General features: G+C 36.1%; 2 protein-coding genes across 4 annotated transcripts; both read right to left on the reverse strand.

The window, feature by feature from the left end:
* Positions 1-1845: 1845 nt before the first annotated feature.
* Positions 1846-7066, reverse strand: LOC132042525 (protein SEEDLING PLASTID DEVELOPMENT 1). 2 transcript variants are annotated; one of them, XM_059433047.1, is made up of 9 exons: positions 6385-7066; positions 5291-5505; positions 4457-4607; positions 4176-4367; positions 3932-4094; positions 3462-3817; positions 3058-3234; positions 2710-2865; positions 1846-2420 (listed from the first exon to the last, which is right to left on the reverse strand). In XM_059433047.1, exons 1-9 carry the CDS (start codon positions 6865-6867, stop codon positions 2121-2123), a joined length of 2193 nt encoding a protein of 730 aa, XP_059289030.1. In that variant the 5' UTR covers positions 6868-7066; the 3' UTR covers positions 1846-2120. The 2 variants fall into 2 exon arrangements, with proteins under 2 accessions (XP_059289030.1, XP_059289031.1); XM_059433048.1 differs by lacking the exon at positions 6385-7066 and adding an exon at positions 6150-6166.
* Positions 7067-8410: 1344 nt separating this feature from the next.
* LOC132042527 (large ribosomal subunit protein mL43-like) lies at positions 8411-14134 on the reverse strand. Of its 2 annotated transcripts, XM_059433049.1 has the most exons (5): positions 13984-14032; positions 12959-13018; positions 11928-12016; positions 10506-10612; positions 8411-8904 (listed from the first exon to the last, which is right to left on the reverse strand). In XM_059433049.1, the coding sequence occupies exons 2-5, from the start codon at positions 13001-13003 to the stop codon at positions 8732-8734; spliced, it is 414 nt and encodes a 137-aa protein (XP_059289032.1). In that variant the 5' UTR covers positions 13004-13018; positions 13984-14032; the 3' UTR covers positions 8411-8731. The 2 variants fall into 2 exon arrangements, with proteins under 2 accessions (XP_059289032.1, XP_059289033.1); XM_059433050.1 differs by lacking the exon at positions 12959-13018 and having other exon boundaries at positions 13984-14134.
* Positions 14135-17275: the final 3141 nt, after the last annotated feature.

Consider the following 17275-nt stretch of genomic DNA (forward strand, 5'->3'; position numbering starts at 1 on the left):
AAAAAAAAATTGTGAGAAAATTCATGTCCCTAAATTACTATAGATATAATAATATCTTTCCTTTTTTATGATGTTACGTTAGGGATAATTTACTATTGAGTATTCAACAAATATTGAAGAAAAGAACAAACAACAAGAAGTAATAGAATTTAATTAAAAGTCACTATACTTTGGGGTCAATGGTGGTGGAGGGGAAGGAATTTAGTGGCGGACAACCAATAGAGGGGAGGGGTAAAATGAGTTACAGACGTTGAGGTGGCATCTATCTCATCAAATGTGTGGCAGCCACATAGGATGGAATGGCCAGCTTGGACAATTTTAATGGATGAGAGGTATATTTGGCCCCAAAATATAACGGCAAAGGTATATTTAGCCCCAAAATATAACAAGGGTATATTTGGCCCTTTTTCTCATAGTACAGGGTTATATTTGTCCCTTTTCCGATTATAAAATGAGTAGAACTCTAACTCTTATTTACATGAAAATTTATTAAGGGCTGCTATCAAATTCATAGGATGAAAATAAAGATGTACGTGTCAACGATAAAATTGGAACGATGAGAAAATTAGCATGTCAATTTGATGTGTTTCAATTATCGATTTTCCTTTTCGATGATGCAACTAAAATGGAGGAAAAAAGTTTGTGTCTATCCCAAATGAGAGATTCAACTATTACAGGGACTTAGTAGCTCTGTTGGTTGGCTACCTGAACTTTCACCTTATTGGTGAGGGTTCAAATCCCTACGTTGTAATCTCCTCCCCCATTTCTCGTTCTCCTACTCCCTATGTAATAAGACTGAAAAAAAAAAGAGATTCAACTATGTGTTCGTCTTTTAGTATATTTTTTATATAGAGTCGGATCTTAATATAATAGTATAATTTCACTATAACAGGCAAATTTTTATTAAAACTGATTTTTTATATTACATTTTACCTCAACATAACAACCTCTTAACAATAAGAGTAATATCCATTGTTGTAAAAGGTATAATTCTTATAACAAATGACCTCTCTATAACAATGACCTCTCTATAACATTCTTTTTTATAATCGTGGTGTCCGGACAGATTTGCACACACTTCTACGAATAATTCACAAAATCACCTAGTATATCTGCATTCGCTGGGATATAAGCATGTGACCTTATGATTCCCAACTCACTTTATTAAACAGTAGGCCACCCCTTTTAGTGTTAACTTGGAGAAAGAGAAAAGATGAAGTTGGGAACTTTTGTATTATCTCATACATTCAACTTTATTAATATTGTATTAGCTTTTTTAAAAATTAAGTAATGAAATATGGATTACACTGTTGTCGTCGTCGTCGTCGTCGTGGAGATATGGATAGCGTTTGATATTTTAACATTAAACAATTTTACATCTGTTGTGATATAAACAATAGAAAAAGGGAGCTTCACGTATTCTTTTATAATCTATAACAATCAAGATCTAAAAATCAAATGTGTTATACTCTCATAAGTGTATAACAAGCCGATCGATATAAAAGACAATAAAATAATCAGACAAACGAGGATGTTACAGAGAGATTTGATTGTATTCGCATTGACAGTTGAGTGGTATAGATACAAGTAAATTGAGAACACATCAGATTTTCTTGGAATCTGCATATGCTAAGAGGTACCCATATTAACTAATTACAAATTCATTACTGATCCCACGAGAGCTTCCAACCAGAACTCCACATTGTTTGAGGGTTTGAGTTGTAGTCTCTTTTATAAGGTCTCAGATAATTCTCATCTCAAGAGCTATATATTTGAGAATTGAGCAGTTCAAGATCCATTTTCATAACATGATGAAAATACAAGCGCGCATGCTTCAATGGACAGTACAGTAAAATGAGACTCCTATATTTTGCTTCCAATGTTGTTTTATCATAATTATGGAATGAGTGCTACTAAATTTCATTCCTTTGGAGGATTTACATCACTGTACAGCGTATTAGAAGCAATTCAACCAAGGAATTAATGAGCTAATAATACTGAAATGCAAAGAACCAAACAATGGAATCTATAGGGGTTTAGATACAGATATACAACACTGTACATTTGCCTTTTAACATGTTCAACCAAGGTTGAATCGGCTGCAAAGGAACTTATCTGAATTATTCAGGCAAGAAAGGCAGTCGAGCAACACCAGTGCCTCCATTCTTACCAATCCATGAGTCAGAACCTGTGTTATTCCCACTTGAACTGGATCTCGAGGGCTTTACAGAAGTCTTCCTATATAGTTTCTGAGGAAGGATTTGCAACCTTGGGTTTGACTCGGTACCTGAATTTTCTGCAGCCAACTGATAACTTTCAACCAGCTTGAGTTGTTGGGCAACTATCTCAGAGCGCCTTGGGAGTAGTTCAACAGCCTCACCACCAGGTATGACGATGTACTCAATTGCAAGGCGAACCTCCTATCACGAGACATAGAAATGTACATTCCATCAATGGAGTTTCTAATTAGGTATTCTAAAAAGGTAAATGGATCCCTAGAAATATCCACATCTGATCAGAGGTGGATCCAGGGATTTTAACTTTGCGCATTCTGGACCACAACCTTTTTTGCTTATTGCATTCAGGATTAGATTATTTAATTCACAATTGTCACAGAAGCCAGAGATAAATTTAAAATAAATGGGAAAATATCTTCCCCGCTACTGATTCACTAACAAACATAAATCCTGGGAAGTTAAAAAGGCAAACCTCTAAGGCGTCGATCTCCTCCAATGTAGGTCTCCTTTTTGGTGCATCATCTTGAATTGCAATATCGAATGAATCTTTTAATGGTTGTTTTGAGTGAAGAGAATCCATTCCAAGAATCATACGGATAGCTTTCACCATTTGAGCCATGGTACTTGACTGCATAATAAGCAAAAAATGGTAATTTCAAAATTGCAGCTAAATCGTAAAGTAAGATAAAAAAACTAAATCTTGAGCGTCTTTCCCAGCCAAAGAGATAAAAATGGAGGTCTTTTGATTCACAACAATCTAGAACGTCATGTGATTGACCCAAAACGAACAAAATATGCAAGTAAAGGGCATTAAGGATACCTTTACAACAAAGACAGGCACTTGATGAAATTTGGCAACGCTACGAATCCAAGGATTCTGCTTCATTTCAACACTAGATGCTAGAATAGCATCTGCAATACCAATATCATCTGTTACCTCAATTTCTTCCTCTAGCCCCATAACGGTTGCAACTTGTAATAGATCAGCTTCTTGAATCTACAATAAGCCAGAAATAGATTAGGTTTGATTTAACACATCAACATCAAGTATACACAGTAGTTTAGTATGAGAAAGGTTTGTGCATCCATGAGTCCCAACAATGCATCATAATTTCATGAAAATTCATATTGGCTTGCATAATAAACACATCTTTTAGTTTCTTTTCGTTGACTGATAATGATTTGTCCAAGTTGTTAATAACCTAAAAGGAATCAAGAACTTACCTTATAAGTATAAACATGCACAGGAGTGGTCCTTTTGCAGGCATATCCACTGGTTCCCAATTTCGTGGAATTAGGATGATCATCATCTTCCTCATCTGACTCAAATTTTACCTTTTTGTCTTCGTTATTGGATTGCAGATTATAATTTACATACTCTACTTTATCTTTCTTTTTTACATACTCCCTATCAGACTCTACTTTATCTTTCTTTTTTACATACTCCATTCTATCTTTCTTTTCCACTTTATCAGTTAGCTCAAAGTCATTAACTTGGTCCTCTTGAGCGAAGAGAGAAGACTCGATCAAGTTTTCAGCTTCGCTCTCCAATCTCCGTATCTCAAACAAAGGAGATTTTCCTGCATCCACAAAAAAGGGTAAACACAGAACCTAAAATCAGCTGATAAGCGTTGTGCAGAGAAATCACAATGTCAGAAAATTCTGAAAGGGTAGGAAAGCAAACTCTAACGTACCTGCTAATATAGCATCTACTGTTAAATCTAGTCTATGGTGAACACGACATTCAGTTCTTGATATCATCTCAACAGCACATGTAAAAGTTGGAGGGCCTTTCCTCTCTAGAATTGTTTTCTGTACTTTCCTTTTCCTTGCTTCCTCATCACCAAGGGTAACACTCTGGTCAAAGTGAAAAAACATACATTTTATTAGGGCTAGATGAAAAATGTTCCCTATGAAAATCTGACTGAACATTATTACCTCTATGCCACCAACAAGCATCTGTAAGGATGGGTTTTTTATTATACTCTCGATAGTACTTCCATGAGCAGTCCCAACAAGCTGTACTCCTCTCTGGGCAATTGTACTAGCAGCCAACGCTTCAAGCTCTGTCCCTATTTCATCTATTATGATGGTTTGGGGCATATGGTTTTCAACTGCTTCGATCATTACCTGCTCAAGAGAAGAGGGGGAAATTAGATTGCGGTTCAGAAGTTACCCGAAATGAAGGAAACCTAAACAAATTTTATCCTACTACTCACATTATGCTGGAGGTTAACATTTGGGACTTGCATCCTTCTTGCACAACCAATACCTGAATGAGGAACATCTCCATCACCTCCGATCTCATTTGATGTATCAACAATAACGACTCGTCTCTTCTGGTCATCTGCCAGCATTCTGGCAATTTCTCTGCACACATAGAGCTTCACATTCATTGATGGGTAACAACCAGTCTTCATTAAGATAATTATGGGAGAAAATGGGAAAATAACAAAAATGGTCCCTTATGTTTGAGACAGGTTCAAAATAGTCTCTTAACAATGCATTGTACAGTTTTTGGTCCTTTAAGTTTGCCAAAAGTTAAACACTTTTAGTCTCCGTCAAATATTTCACAATTTATGTTCGTTAGATTTTACAGAAACAGTGGGAAAAAAAGATATTACCATAAACATCAAGAAAGTCCCATCAAATTCTAAAATATGCAACACATGAACTGCACTGAGACATTAAAAAGATAAAAAATAAATAGTAGAAATTACATCTCAAAAAGTTGCACCAAACTCTGGAATGAATCAAAAATAGCAGAAACTACAAAAGTTGTACCTATAAATGTGAGTTTCTGCTAATTTCCCTTCTTTCTTTTTTTTTTTTTCAATAATTCCCGTCAAATCTATCAGACAAAGTCCGGTAAATATTTGACGGAGACTAAAAGACCAAAACTGTTCAGTGCATACTTAAGGGACTATTTTGAATGTACCCTCAAACAGAAGGCACTATTTATGTCATTATCTCGACAAGTAGCAGTAACCAATAACAAACAATCAGTCAATCAGTTTTGGGAGGTTAATACAAAGCAAGCAATAATTTAATACCTGATTAAAGTAGTTTTACCAACACCCGGAGGACCTATCACTAATATGGAGCCACCTCCTTCAACCAAGTCACGTATGATCTCAGCACTTCCAGATACAGCTCGACCTACCCGGCAGGTAAGTCCAATGATTTGCATTTTACGGTTTCTAATTGCACTTATACGATGTAGGGAACTGTCAATACCAGAACGGTTGTCATCTGAGAAATCCCCCACCTATACAATGAAGCAAATTTATCAAACTTTAAGCAACAAACTTCACAACCTTTTATATTATTTTTCACATATGCACTATCAGGCAAAAAATAAACTGCTCTTATTTATTTATACTATATTACCTGCATTAGTGTCAATTCTTATGCACATACAAACACAGACAAAAGAGTTTAGTGCTTCTATCTATTTAATTACTATTAGTCGCATTCGGATCAATGAGTTTTGACTCCCACTCATCAAATAAAATAAACGTAAAGCACAAGCTTTAATTTTTAAATTCTGTTTTATAAAGGTGATCTCACAATCAGATCCACAATTTTAAATCCTGCTACATGACAAGATTGTTACCTATTTTATTACTACTACACAATAAAGTCAATCCTACCATTTCAGTTAAATTAGATATATCATACTTGCAATACTCTCTTACAATTTGTTTGTCTTAATTTGTCTAGACACAAAGTTTAAATAAAGTAAAGAACACTTTTAAATCTTATGATCTTTATCTAAAACATATGCATAATACACCAAAATGCCCTTTAATCTTGTCAAACTAGGCAAAACTCTTCTTTTTTTTAAAGAGACTAAAAAGGAAAGTAAGACAAACAAATTAAACCAGAGAGAATGTTATTTACTTAAACAACCTTTGAAATGGCATGGCGAAGTTTAAGTAAAGTAAAGAACACTTTTAAATCTTATGATCTTTATCTAAAGATATGCATAATATACCAAAATGTCCTTTAATCTTGTGGTCTTAAACATGTCGATATTGAAATTAAATAGTTGTCAAACTAGGCAAAACTCATGTTTTTAAACAGACTAAAAAGGAAAGTAAGACAAACAAATTGAACCAGAGCGAGTGTTATTTACTTAAACAACCTTTGAAATGGCATGGCGAAGATCCTCAAGCTTAACAGGCTGCTCCGAAATGATCCAATCACCGGAAGGAAATCGCGCGAGAGGCTTCCTACCCAAATCCATAACAACCTCAATCAACTTCCCAATTTCCTGATGCATAAATAGCTCATTTCTCATCCTAAGTGGCACTATTTCCAAGAACAAGTCCAAGTCTGATACCACTTCATCTCCAGAACTCGAAATGGAAGGCGAATTCGGCGAAAATAACGACAACCCATTTCCTGAAATTGAATGTTCTTTCGGCCTCCTGATTTCTGGGGATTGAATTGATGAGATTTTACTGCGCCTGTTACGCGTTCGACGAAATGCCGCTGAGAAAGTTGAAGAAGCAGATTGAGATTGAGATTGGTTTAAATAACAAAAGGTGGAATTGGCTATTTGTTTAGCTGAGTACCATGAAGTTTGAAGATCTATCAAGATAAAGGTGGAATTCAAAGCACTCATTTCTATATGTACAATGTGTTCTTCTTTGTTTTTTTGTTCTAATTCTTTGTAATATAAATACTGTACAAGATGTTGTGTAAATGGGCTTGTTTGAAATGTGAAGAGAAATAGATTTTAGTTGGTAGGGAAGAAGAAGATGAGGTGAAGAAAGAGAAGAAGATTCCAAAGGATCTTCTAAAGCTTTGTTTGGATGGTTGTTAGCTATTGTATGTATTGTTTGTTTAAATAAATGCAGTGTTTATTTTGATTGTTATTCAATTTTTGTTATATTTATTGTCAAATATTTGGTTTAATTGTGTGCAGAGACAGAGCTAGATTTGTCGTTTATGAGTTTGGGATTTTAATTTTTGTAAGTTATTAGATTTTAAATTAATAATTTATACATGTTTAATTGATTTTTTTAATACAAATATAAGGTTTGAACCATTATAGGGTTCGGCCAAAGACGAGCTAGCTCCGCCCTTGATTGCGTGTCATCTTTTTTTCTTATTTCATTTTGTCTTAGTAATCTTATTTTACCGTACCTTTGTATAGTAGATTCACCTCATATCTTACTTTTATCCTTTAAATTGCTGAAGTGTGATATTACGTAGCGACAAATAAAAAGACAATATATCCAAGGGTTATATTCATCAAAACAATATATAATATGACAGATACATTATGAAATTATATGTAACAACCATCCAAACAGAGTGTAGAGGTAATGGAGGGAGAGTGGGGTCTATTACAAGAGAGAACATATAACGACCATGGAGGAGGAACCACGTGAGGTGGCTTTGTTTTCGGACCACACAATTGAGACAGTTCGATGAGCTTGATAGAATTTTTTTTGTTAAGTTTGAAATTTCTGTTTTGGCATGTGAATAAGGCGTGCACGCTAATCAAATGAAAGAAAAAACGAATATTTCTTTTCCTTTTTCCCTATTCCCACACCAATAATGTGTTGATTGGTCTAAGTTCAATTTTGTTGGTATTACTCTCCGTTGAAAGATGTGATTTTTAACAAAACGGGTTAAGATTAAGATGGAAATTATCTTCTATGTGAATTCCAACATAGTCCTTATGCCGAGGGTATTCTCTTTTACCTCTCAAAGTAGGGATAACATCTGCGTATACTCTACCCTTCCAGGACTCACGTTGTGAAATTTCACTGGGTACGTTATTGTGAATTCTAACATAAAACAAGCTAAATAAATATAGATAGTTGATATAACTTGAGCCTCTTATCTATTCGATTATTTGTTGAGCCCAAATTACTCCGTACACAAACGGGTTGATTCTGTGCCACTATTTCAGTTTGGACACTTTTAATAAGTTTTGCAGAACTAGTTTACCGGTCAGAATTCGAAGTTTGGGGGGTTAGAACTTGGTGGCAAGTCCTGACGGAACGTCACAAGTTCTTATGAATGCGCAAACTTGCCTTGCGACAAGTCCTAACAGATCGTCAGGACTCTAGTACGAGTTGTGTCAAAACTTTAGAACAAATTGTTCACAATCCCAACTATCGCCATTTTTGAAGAGTCCATGCAACATAGGTTGGCATAGGCCATTGCATCTTATCATTGACCAATTTCCCAAACCAAGAACTCAGTTACAAAATGCCACAACAAACACATGCAATTACCATTCCATCCATAGCATCTTAAACCTAGCACCCCCCTTAAAAATTATCAGGGCGCGTAAATTATTACATCATCGACTAATCGAGTGCATTACCAATTGGAAAAGTCCGCTTCTCATACATGTAGACCACATTATCCATTACTTGTTTGTCCAAAAAACTACACCTATGACTTACAGATCCATATCATAAAACCAAGGATGTCAGAAAACACCCGCATAGAACTTTTTCTTTTGGTGTTTATAACTCCAATGCTGTTGACCATGTACCTTGAACGCTTGGTTGTTTCGTGACATGCCGAGTCTTCAGCTTCACCACCTTTCTGCCAAGTGAATTTCTTAACTTGGTCGCAGCTTCAAGTACTTCGTCTTGATTCAAGTTTTTCACACATACAACACGCTCATTCTTGTTCTCTAATTGAAAAGCAAATCAGTACACACCCATGAAAAGAAATTACAGGAAAAACAACTGGTTTCTGAATAAACTGATACAACATATATACGAGGCATAATTAGGAATATCATATTCACAACACACATTTTTGTACAGTGCATGTACAGGTTTCTGTCTACTTTTGGACTGGGATTGTGAGGTGGCAAATGCGTTCAATATGACACATTACGTTTCACACTACCTTTAGCTGTCAATAACAAAACCTGCCTGCTCGGTCGTAGCCCAAAGTGGGGAAAAAAGACTTAAGGCCTGTTAATGGGACGAAGTTGGTGCTGGGGTAGAGAAAAGCAAAAACCAGGTACGTCCACTGATGGCTCAGGAGTGCAAGTCTCTATTTTAGTTTTTGCTACTTAAGTGGTTCTCTCTCAACTACCTGATCCGGCCCCTATTTCTCAGCGTGTTATACTTTGGCATACTGTTCCTAAATACCGCAAAAAAAGGACATATTATCTCTCTCAAAATGAACAAACACACACTATCTTATGCTTTTGTTACTCCATTGTTTAATCCCTGATTGTTGCAGCCTTTGTTATGCACATTATAGTGATCTGTCCTTCCTAAGGACCTAGACCTCCACAATCCTGTTGAGGACTAATCTGATATGGAGTATATGGTTGGAAAGGAATAGGAGGTGTTTTGATGGAAAAAAACAGATAGCAGCTGTGAAGTAAATTGTTTTAGAATATCTGTTTCATTGGTGTAAGGAGAGGACAGTAGAGCACTTATCAGAGTTTTTAGACTTTTTAGATTCTTTCAGATGAGTGTGTTTAACTGCTATATGGTGACCTCTATTCTGTATTTTGCAGTACCATTTTGGTCTTTCCTTAATAATATTTACTTATCTTATCACCAAAAAAACAAAAAAAAACAAAAAGTGGTTATGCTGCCCTGTGATATCTTTGATAAGCTGATCCCAAGTTTAAACATTTTAAAGGCGCTCGGGCAAAGTAGAGCACGAGCTATTGTAAATAATCGAGCAGAGCCTAAGAGGGGGTTCAAATTGGCTTGAGTGCACCATTAAGGAACGAATGCATAGATTCACTAGCAGGGAAAGCCATGTTACGGTCAATAAAATAACATCTGAGGTCCAAGAGGTGGAAACCCAAATTGGATAGGGGACATGAAGAGTAGGGACTATCTGGGGCAGGGGAAGATTACTCTAGGAAGGGCATAAGCAGCTCCCTTAACGATGGTGAGAGGCGGTCTTCACAGAATTAAGGAGGGTTCAGAGGCAGCAAGCTTTGGGCCGGATGTTACAAACCGACTAGAAAATCCTGACTGATGTTTATAACCCACTGAGTGATTCTAACTGATCAATGAAAATTTCAGCAGAGTTCACTTAAAGCTAGACAAACTCCATCCTAATATACAGCTGAACCAATCAAACCTAATAGCCACAGACACATGCCTATTTCAAAGATTGCAGTAACATAATAAGTCTCTGGTCGCAGTCAACTGAAAGTAACCTAGCTACTTTTTCTCTTCATATGCATCTCCTCAGGCGCAGAACGAATACTTTTTTACGGCATAGAATTGAAGGGAAACTTAGAGAAAGACTTACTGTATAATCCCTTCAAGAAAGGATGCTGACCACGATTGAGTTCAGTGACCACCTCAAGTTGCGGATTTTTCTCCTTGAATGCAGGCAATTCAGACTCCATGAATGCCCTGCAATAGTAGATACATACCTTAACATCTGCCACGTAGCTATTTTGTTACATCTACCTCAGTCATCCAGAACCTAGCAGCCCATCCTATTTCCTCTTTTTTCTGCTAAAGTCTGAATAATAATTGTTATTCCATTTTGTTTTACAAACCAAAAGTCACAATCTTTTCCTCTAACAACTACATTTTAAACTCCAAATAGGACTGATCACTTACATATGTAAAATTGCACTATGGCACATCAGCAATGTACCAACTTTTCTAGACAGGTGACAATCACCACAAAATCACAATATATGCAGTGAGAACACTACTTCTTAACTGACGGTTGCAACATGCAAAAAAAAAAAAATCTTATTATACCTAGATTGATGATAACATTCTGATTAGGTTTGAAAAAGAATTTCAATAAAATGTCAGACTAATAACATTATAATACTCAATGAATCCCACCTTACTAAAGAAATAACAATGCTCCATTCATCTCCATTTCAGTTGACCAAATTTCACCAGCACCAAAAATAATAGTAAGAAACAAAGTTTGGAAGAGTTGAGATGCATAAAGATAAGTACATAACACTGTTAAGTTTTGTGAGAGTGGATAATTATCCATAAAGATATATTGTCAAGGCTGAAATAATATAAAATATAAACCTTTCCTTTTCCTCTTTAGTTTTTACCAGAAGTAACTGTCAGTTTTTGCTTCAAAATTGGAACTACAAGATTTTCAATTGACATATTTAATAGATCAGTAGAATTAAAGCACCAACAACATGCCCAATATAATCCCACCGGGTGGGGTCTGGGGAGGGTAGAGTGTACGGTTGTACGCAGACCTTACCCCTACATTTTGACGGGTAGGGAGGCTGTTTCCTATAGAACCCCGGCTCAAGGAGAGATGAAAAAGCATCAGTAATAATAAACAGTAATAATAAGCCGTTACAGCACAAGATAATAGGACGACGTACTAAAAAAACGAACAGATAGAGTGCTAGAGATAAGAACAAGCAATCCACAGCAAAAGATAGCAAGGCATGGCAAAATACTATCAAAGACAAGGACCTACTCGTAATACTACAACTACCAGTATGCAAGGATAAGTAAGACAACACTCAATTACTAAACTAATCCTCTACCCTAATTCGTGTCCAGTAGAATTAAAGCATCAATTTTATAAAAGTTTAAGTTCTTACATATTTCCTTTCTCACTTTGTTTAACACGGAACACCACAATCCCCGGTAGAAACAGTCTCATTATAATTCCGATTAATGTAAAAGGCCAATCTAAAGGACAAAAGGCTTCAAAGTTAACCTTTACCTTATTCCCCTGCTACTGCCGCCCCAATTGCAATAGCTGACTACCAGCTTCTTTAGCTGCCAAACACCTCTTAGAGCCATCTGGATCAACTACATTCACAAATTCCAGAGATCATCATTCACAAATAACAGTTGGAGGCAAAATTAGCATATGCAATAGTGTTATTCAAAGCGAAAGGTAGAAAAAAGGCAGCAGAATAATAATGTATATTAGCTTGTAAAATCACATATGGTTCAGTATCATATCAAGTAAAGGACTTATCGCACATGCAAATTCAAAGCATTCAGTAATACATCCACTTTAAAAATCATGTGTAAATCATGCAAGCTATGGAAACACAAATTGCAGTAAGATTACTAATCACACTACTCGTATTGAAATACCAAACTCGTCACCTCATGTAACAATCTTGGACCTAACTCACACCCCAAAAGCTAGCTATTAAGGTGGGAGAGCTCAAGGCCAGTGTTTTGGACGGTGCGCCGCGACAAAAGTCGTCAAGGGCCTGCCTCTCCTTAAGGCGAGGCGCTCGCCTTTTTGAAGTGCGGCGCCAATAAATACCAAAAAATTAAAATATTTAATTGCATATATAAATAATCAAAATCTCACTAGCAATAACATATTAGCAAATATTTCAATTCAAAAATTAAAAGCAGATAGTTGATACTAAAAGTCTAGAACTTGAATGACTCAATAATTCATAAGTGATAAGACAAGCAATAGTGCAATACTAATCCATAACCTACTGTTTATAACAAAAGTTAACAATTATTGAACAGAAAAAAGAGGAAAACAGTCACTGCCTCACTGCAGAAGAGAGACAAAAAAAACAGAGGAGTAGTGCCGGAAAAAGAGGATAAAAAGAGAAGAAGAAAATAGAAGAAGGCAATAAAAAAAAAATGCAAAGGAGAAGTCGCTGGAAACAGGGGATAAAAAAAGAAGAAGAACTGAAGTCGAAAACAGAGGAGGAAGAGAGAAGAAGGAGAAGGAGAAAAAGAGAAGAAGAAGGAGATAGAGACAAGTATGCGTACCTGAAACTGATGCCTGAAGGAGAAGAGAGAAGAGTATGCGTACATAAAACCCTACCTGCGCTGTTATAAGTTAATATCATTTAAGTTTCCTTCAATTTCTTTTTCTTTTTTTTATAAAAAAAAAGGCCACGCCTTCCATCTCGCCTCGCCTCAGCGCCTTGGCTCGCCTTTTGAAGGTGCCATCGCCTCTCACCTAAAAGGCGGCAGTGCCTCGCCTCTCGCCTTTGGCGACAAGGAGCTCGCCTTCACTGCTCAAGGCTATTTAAACCCACATAAGCACATGATGCCCACCGATGTGGAACATAACAAACCACCACGCTCCTCATCTGTCATCCTCGACGGTTGTGCCCTAGGGGACATTAGCAGGAATTCGGCGAACACCGCCACACCGCATCACCATCCAAGACACGACACGTGCATGAAGGGCGGCGGTGGCATTAACTTTTCGATGCCATTTGTAACGACCATGTAGACCTAACTCACACCCCAAAAGCTAGCTATTAACCCACATAAGCACACGACGCCCCCACCGCGAGAGCCCAAGGCTATTTAAACCCACATAAGACCCAACTCACACCCCGCATTATGCCCACCGATGCGTAGGACATAACACCTCGAGTAATCCGTACGACTTTATCATATCAATCTCGTGTTAATTCCTCTATTTAGGCTAACTCATAACTAAATTAAAACACTCAATCCTAAGGTTTCATGTTTAACTCTCAATTAATTGAGTTATAATTTTTGCGGTACACACATTCTTTGCTAGTGCACTAAACAGTATTTCGCCATGAGATGACTACAATACTGAAATTAATCTGGGAATATAAATCTGATTTTGTTTTACTAATTCAAAGTTTAGGCTTATGTAGAATAAAAGTACCAATCTTATTTAGGGCTATTCTCATATGAAATTCAATTGAAACTCATATATCCAATTCAAGTTGTTAATAGTATAACTATTTAACTCAACCAATGATAATATGTGTATACAGATGTCAACTAATTTTTTTTTAAAAAAATACCTTGAATTCGCTTGATTTCTCCTTATGTTGCTACTCGTTGCTTCTTTGTTTCTATTAAATTTATGTTTACAGCTTCAACTGCGGTTCCACTTCCCTAATTCCTTATATATTTTTTCCAGAGAAAATGACTAAAATGGTGTCTTATGTTTGAGGGTAGTTCGAAATAGTCCCTTAAGTATGTAGTGAACAGTTTTGGCCGTTTAAGTTAGCCAAATGTTAGCTCTTTTAGCCTCCGGCAAATATTTATCGAACTTTATTTGATAAATTTGATGAGAACTATCAAAAGGGGGAAATTAGCAGGAATTCATGTTTAGAGGTATAATTTTTGTAATTTTTTGCTATTTTTGATTTATTTCAAAAGCCTAGGACAGCTTTTTGAGGTGTAATTTATGTTTTTTTTCTTTTTCTTTTTTATGTCTAGTGCAGCTTTGTGTTGCATATTTTAGGATTTGACGGGACTTTTTAAGTGTTTATGGTTAAAAAAAAATCCTCTGTTTCCGTCAAATCTAACCAACGTAATTAAATATTTGTGAAGATTGAAAGTATTAACTTTTGGCAAACATAAGGGACCAAAACAGTAAGATTACTAATCACACTGCTCGTATTGAAATACCAAACTCGTCACCTCATGTAACAATCTTGGACCTAACTCAAACCCCAAAACCTAGCTATTAAGGTTGGAGAGCTCAAGGCTATTTGAACCCACATAAGCACATGATGCCCACCGATGTGGAACATAACAAACCACCACGCTCCTTATCTGTCATCCTCGACGGTTGTGCCCTAGACATTACAGCATTAACTTTTGGCAAACCCCAGCGAACACCGCCATACACGGTCACCATCCAAGACACGACATGCACGAAGGGATGGTGGGTGGCTCTGATACCATTTGTAACGACCTTAGACCTAACTCACACCCCAAAAGCTAGCTATTAAGGTGGGAGAGCCCAAGGCTATTTAAACCCACATAAGCGCATTATGCCCACCGATGTAGGACATAACACCTCGAGTAATCCGTACGACTTTATCATATCAATCTCGTGTTAATTCCTCTATTTAGGCTAACTCATAACTAAATTAAAACACCCAATCCTAAGGTTTTATGTTTAACTCTCAATTAATTGAGTTATAATTTTTGCGGTACACACATTCTTTGCTAGTGCACTAAACAGTATTTCGCCATGAGATGACTACAATACTGAAATTAATCTGGGAATATAAATCTGATTTTGTTTTACTAATTCAAAGTTTAGGCTTATGCAGAGTAAAAGTACCAATCTTATTTAGGGCTATTCTCATATGAAATTCAATTGAAACTCATATATCCAATCCAAGTTGTTAATATTACAACTATTTAACTCAACCAATGATAATATGTGTATACAGATGTCAATTAATATTTTTTCTTTTAAAAAAATACCTTGAATTCGCTTGATTTCTCCTTATGTTGCTACTCGTTGCTTCTTTGTTTCTATTAAATTTATGTTTACAGCTTCAACTGCGGTTCCCCTTCCCTAATTCCTTATATATTTTTTCCGCAGAAAATGACTAAAATGGTGTCTTATGTTTGAGGGTAGTTCAAATAGTCCCTTAAGTATGTAGTGAAACAGCTTTTGGCCGTTTAAGTTAGCCAAATGTTAGCTCTTTTAGCCTCCGGCAAATATTTATCGAACTTTATTTGATAAATTTGATGAGAACTATGAAAAGGGGGGAATTAGCAGGAATTCATGTTTAGAGGTATAATTTTTGTAATTTTTTGCTATTTTTGATTTATTTCAAAAGCCTAGGACAACTTTTTGAGGTGTAATTTATGTTTTTTTTTTTTCTTCTTTTTTATGTCTAGTGCAGCTTTGTGTTGCATATTTTAGGATTTGACGGGACTTTTTAAGTGTTTTTGGTTAAAAAATATTCCTCTGTTTCCGTCAAATCTAACCAACGTAATTAATTATTTGTAAAGATTAAAAGTATTAACTTTTGGCAAACTTAAGGGACCAAAACTGTAAGATTACTAATCACACTGCTCGTATTGAAATACCAAACTCGTCACCTCATGTAACAATCTTGGACCTAACTCAAACCTCAAAAGCTAGCTATTAAGGTGGGAGAGCTCAAGGCTATTTGAACCCACATAAGCACATGATGCCCACCGATGTGGAACATAACAAACCACCACGCTCCTCATCTGTCATCCTCGACGGTTGTGCCCTAGACATTACCAGCCCCGGGCGAACACTGCCATACCGGCGTCACCATCCAAGACACGACAGGCACGAAGGGCGGCGGGTGGCTCTGATACCATTTGTAACGACCTTAGACCTAACTCACACCCCAAAAGCTAGCTATTAAGGTGGGAGAGCCCAAGGCTATTTAAACCCACATAAGCGCATTATGCCCACCGATGTAGGACATAACACCTCGAGTAATCCGTACGACTTTATCATATCAATCTCGTGTTAATTCCTCTATTTAGGCTAACTCATAACTAAATTAAAACACCCAATCCTAAGGTTTCATGTTTTACTCTCAATTAATTGAGTTATAATTTTTGCGGTACACACATTCTTTGCTAGTGCACTAAACAGTATTTCGTCATGAGATGACTACAATACTGAAATTAATCTGGGAATATAAATCTGATTTTGTTTTACTAATTCAAAGTTTAGGCTTATGTAGAATAAAAGTACCAATCTTATTTAGGGCTATTCTCATATGAAATTCAATTGAAACTCATATATCCAATCCAAGTTGTTAATATTACAACTATTTAACTCAACCAATGATAATATGTGTATACAGATGTCAATTAAATTTTTTTTTTTTTTTTAAAAAAATACCTTGAATTCGCTTGATTTCTCCTTATGTTGCTACTCGTTGCTTCTTTGTTTCTATTAAATTTATGTTTACAGCTTCAACTGCGGTTCCCCTTCCCTAATTCCTTATATATTTTTTCCAGAGAAAATGACTAAAATGGTGTCTTATGTTTGAGGGTAGTTCGAAATAGTCCCTTAAGTATGTAGTGAACAGTTTTGGCCGTTTAAGTTAGCCAAATGTTAGCTCTTTTAGCCTCCGGCAAATATTTATAGAACTTTATTTGATAAATTTGATGAGAACTATGAAAAGGGGGAAATTAGTAGGAATTCATGTTTAGAGGTATAATTTTTGTAATTTTCTGCTATTTTTGATTTATTTCAAAAGCCTAGGGCAGTTTTTTGAGGTGTAATTTATGCTTCTTTTTTTTATTTTTTTTTATTTTTTATGTCTAGTGCAGCTTTGTGTTGCATATTTTAGG

The sequence above is a fragment of the Lycium ferocissimum genome, unplaced genomic scaffold (assembly GCF_029784015.1).
Source record: "Lycium ferocissimum isolate CSIRO_LF1 unplaced genomic scaffold, AGI_CSIRO_Lferr_CH_V1 ctg1593, whole genome shotgun sequence".
Taxonomy (NCBI): domain Eukaryota; kingdom Viridiplantae; phylum Streptophyta; class Magnoliopsida; order Solanales; family Solanaceae; genus Lycium; species Lycium ferocissimum.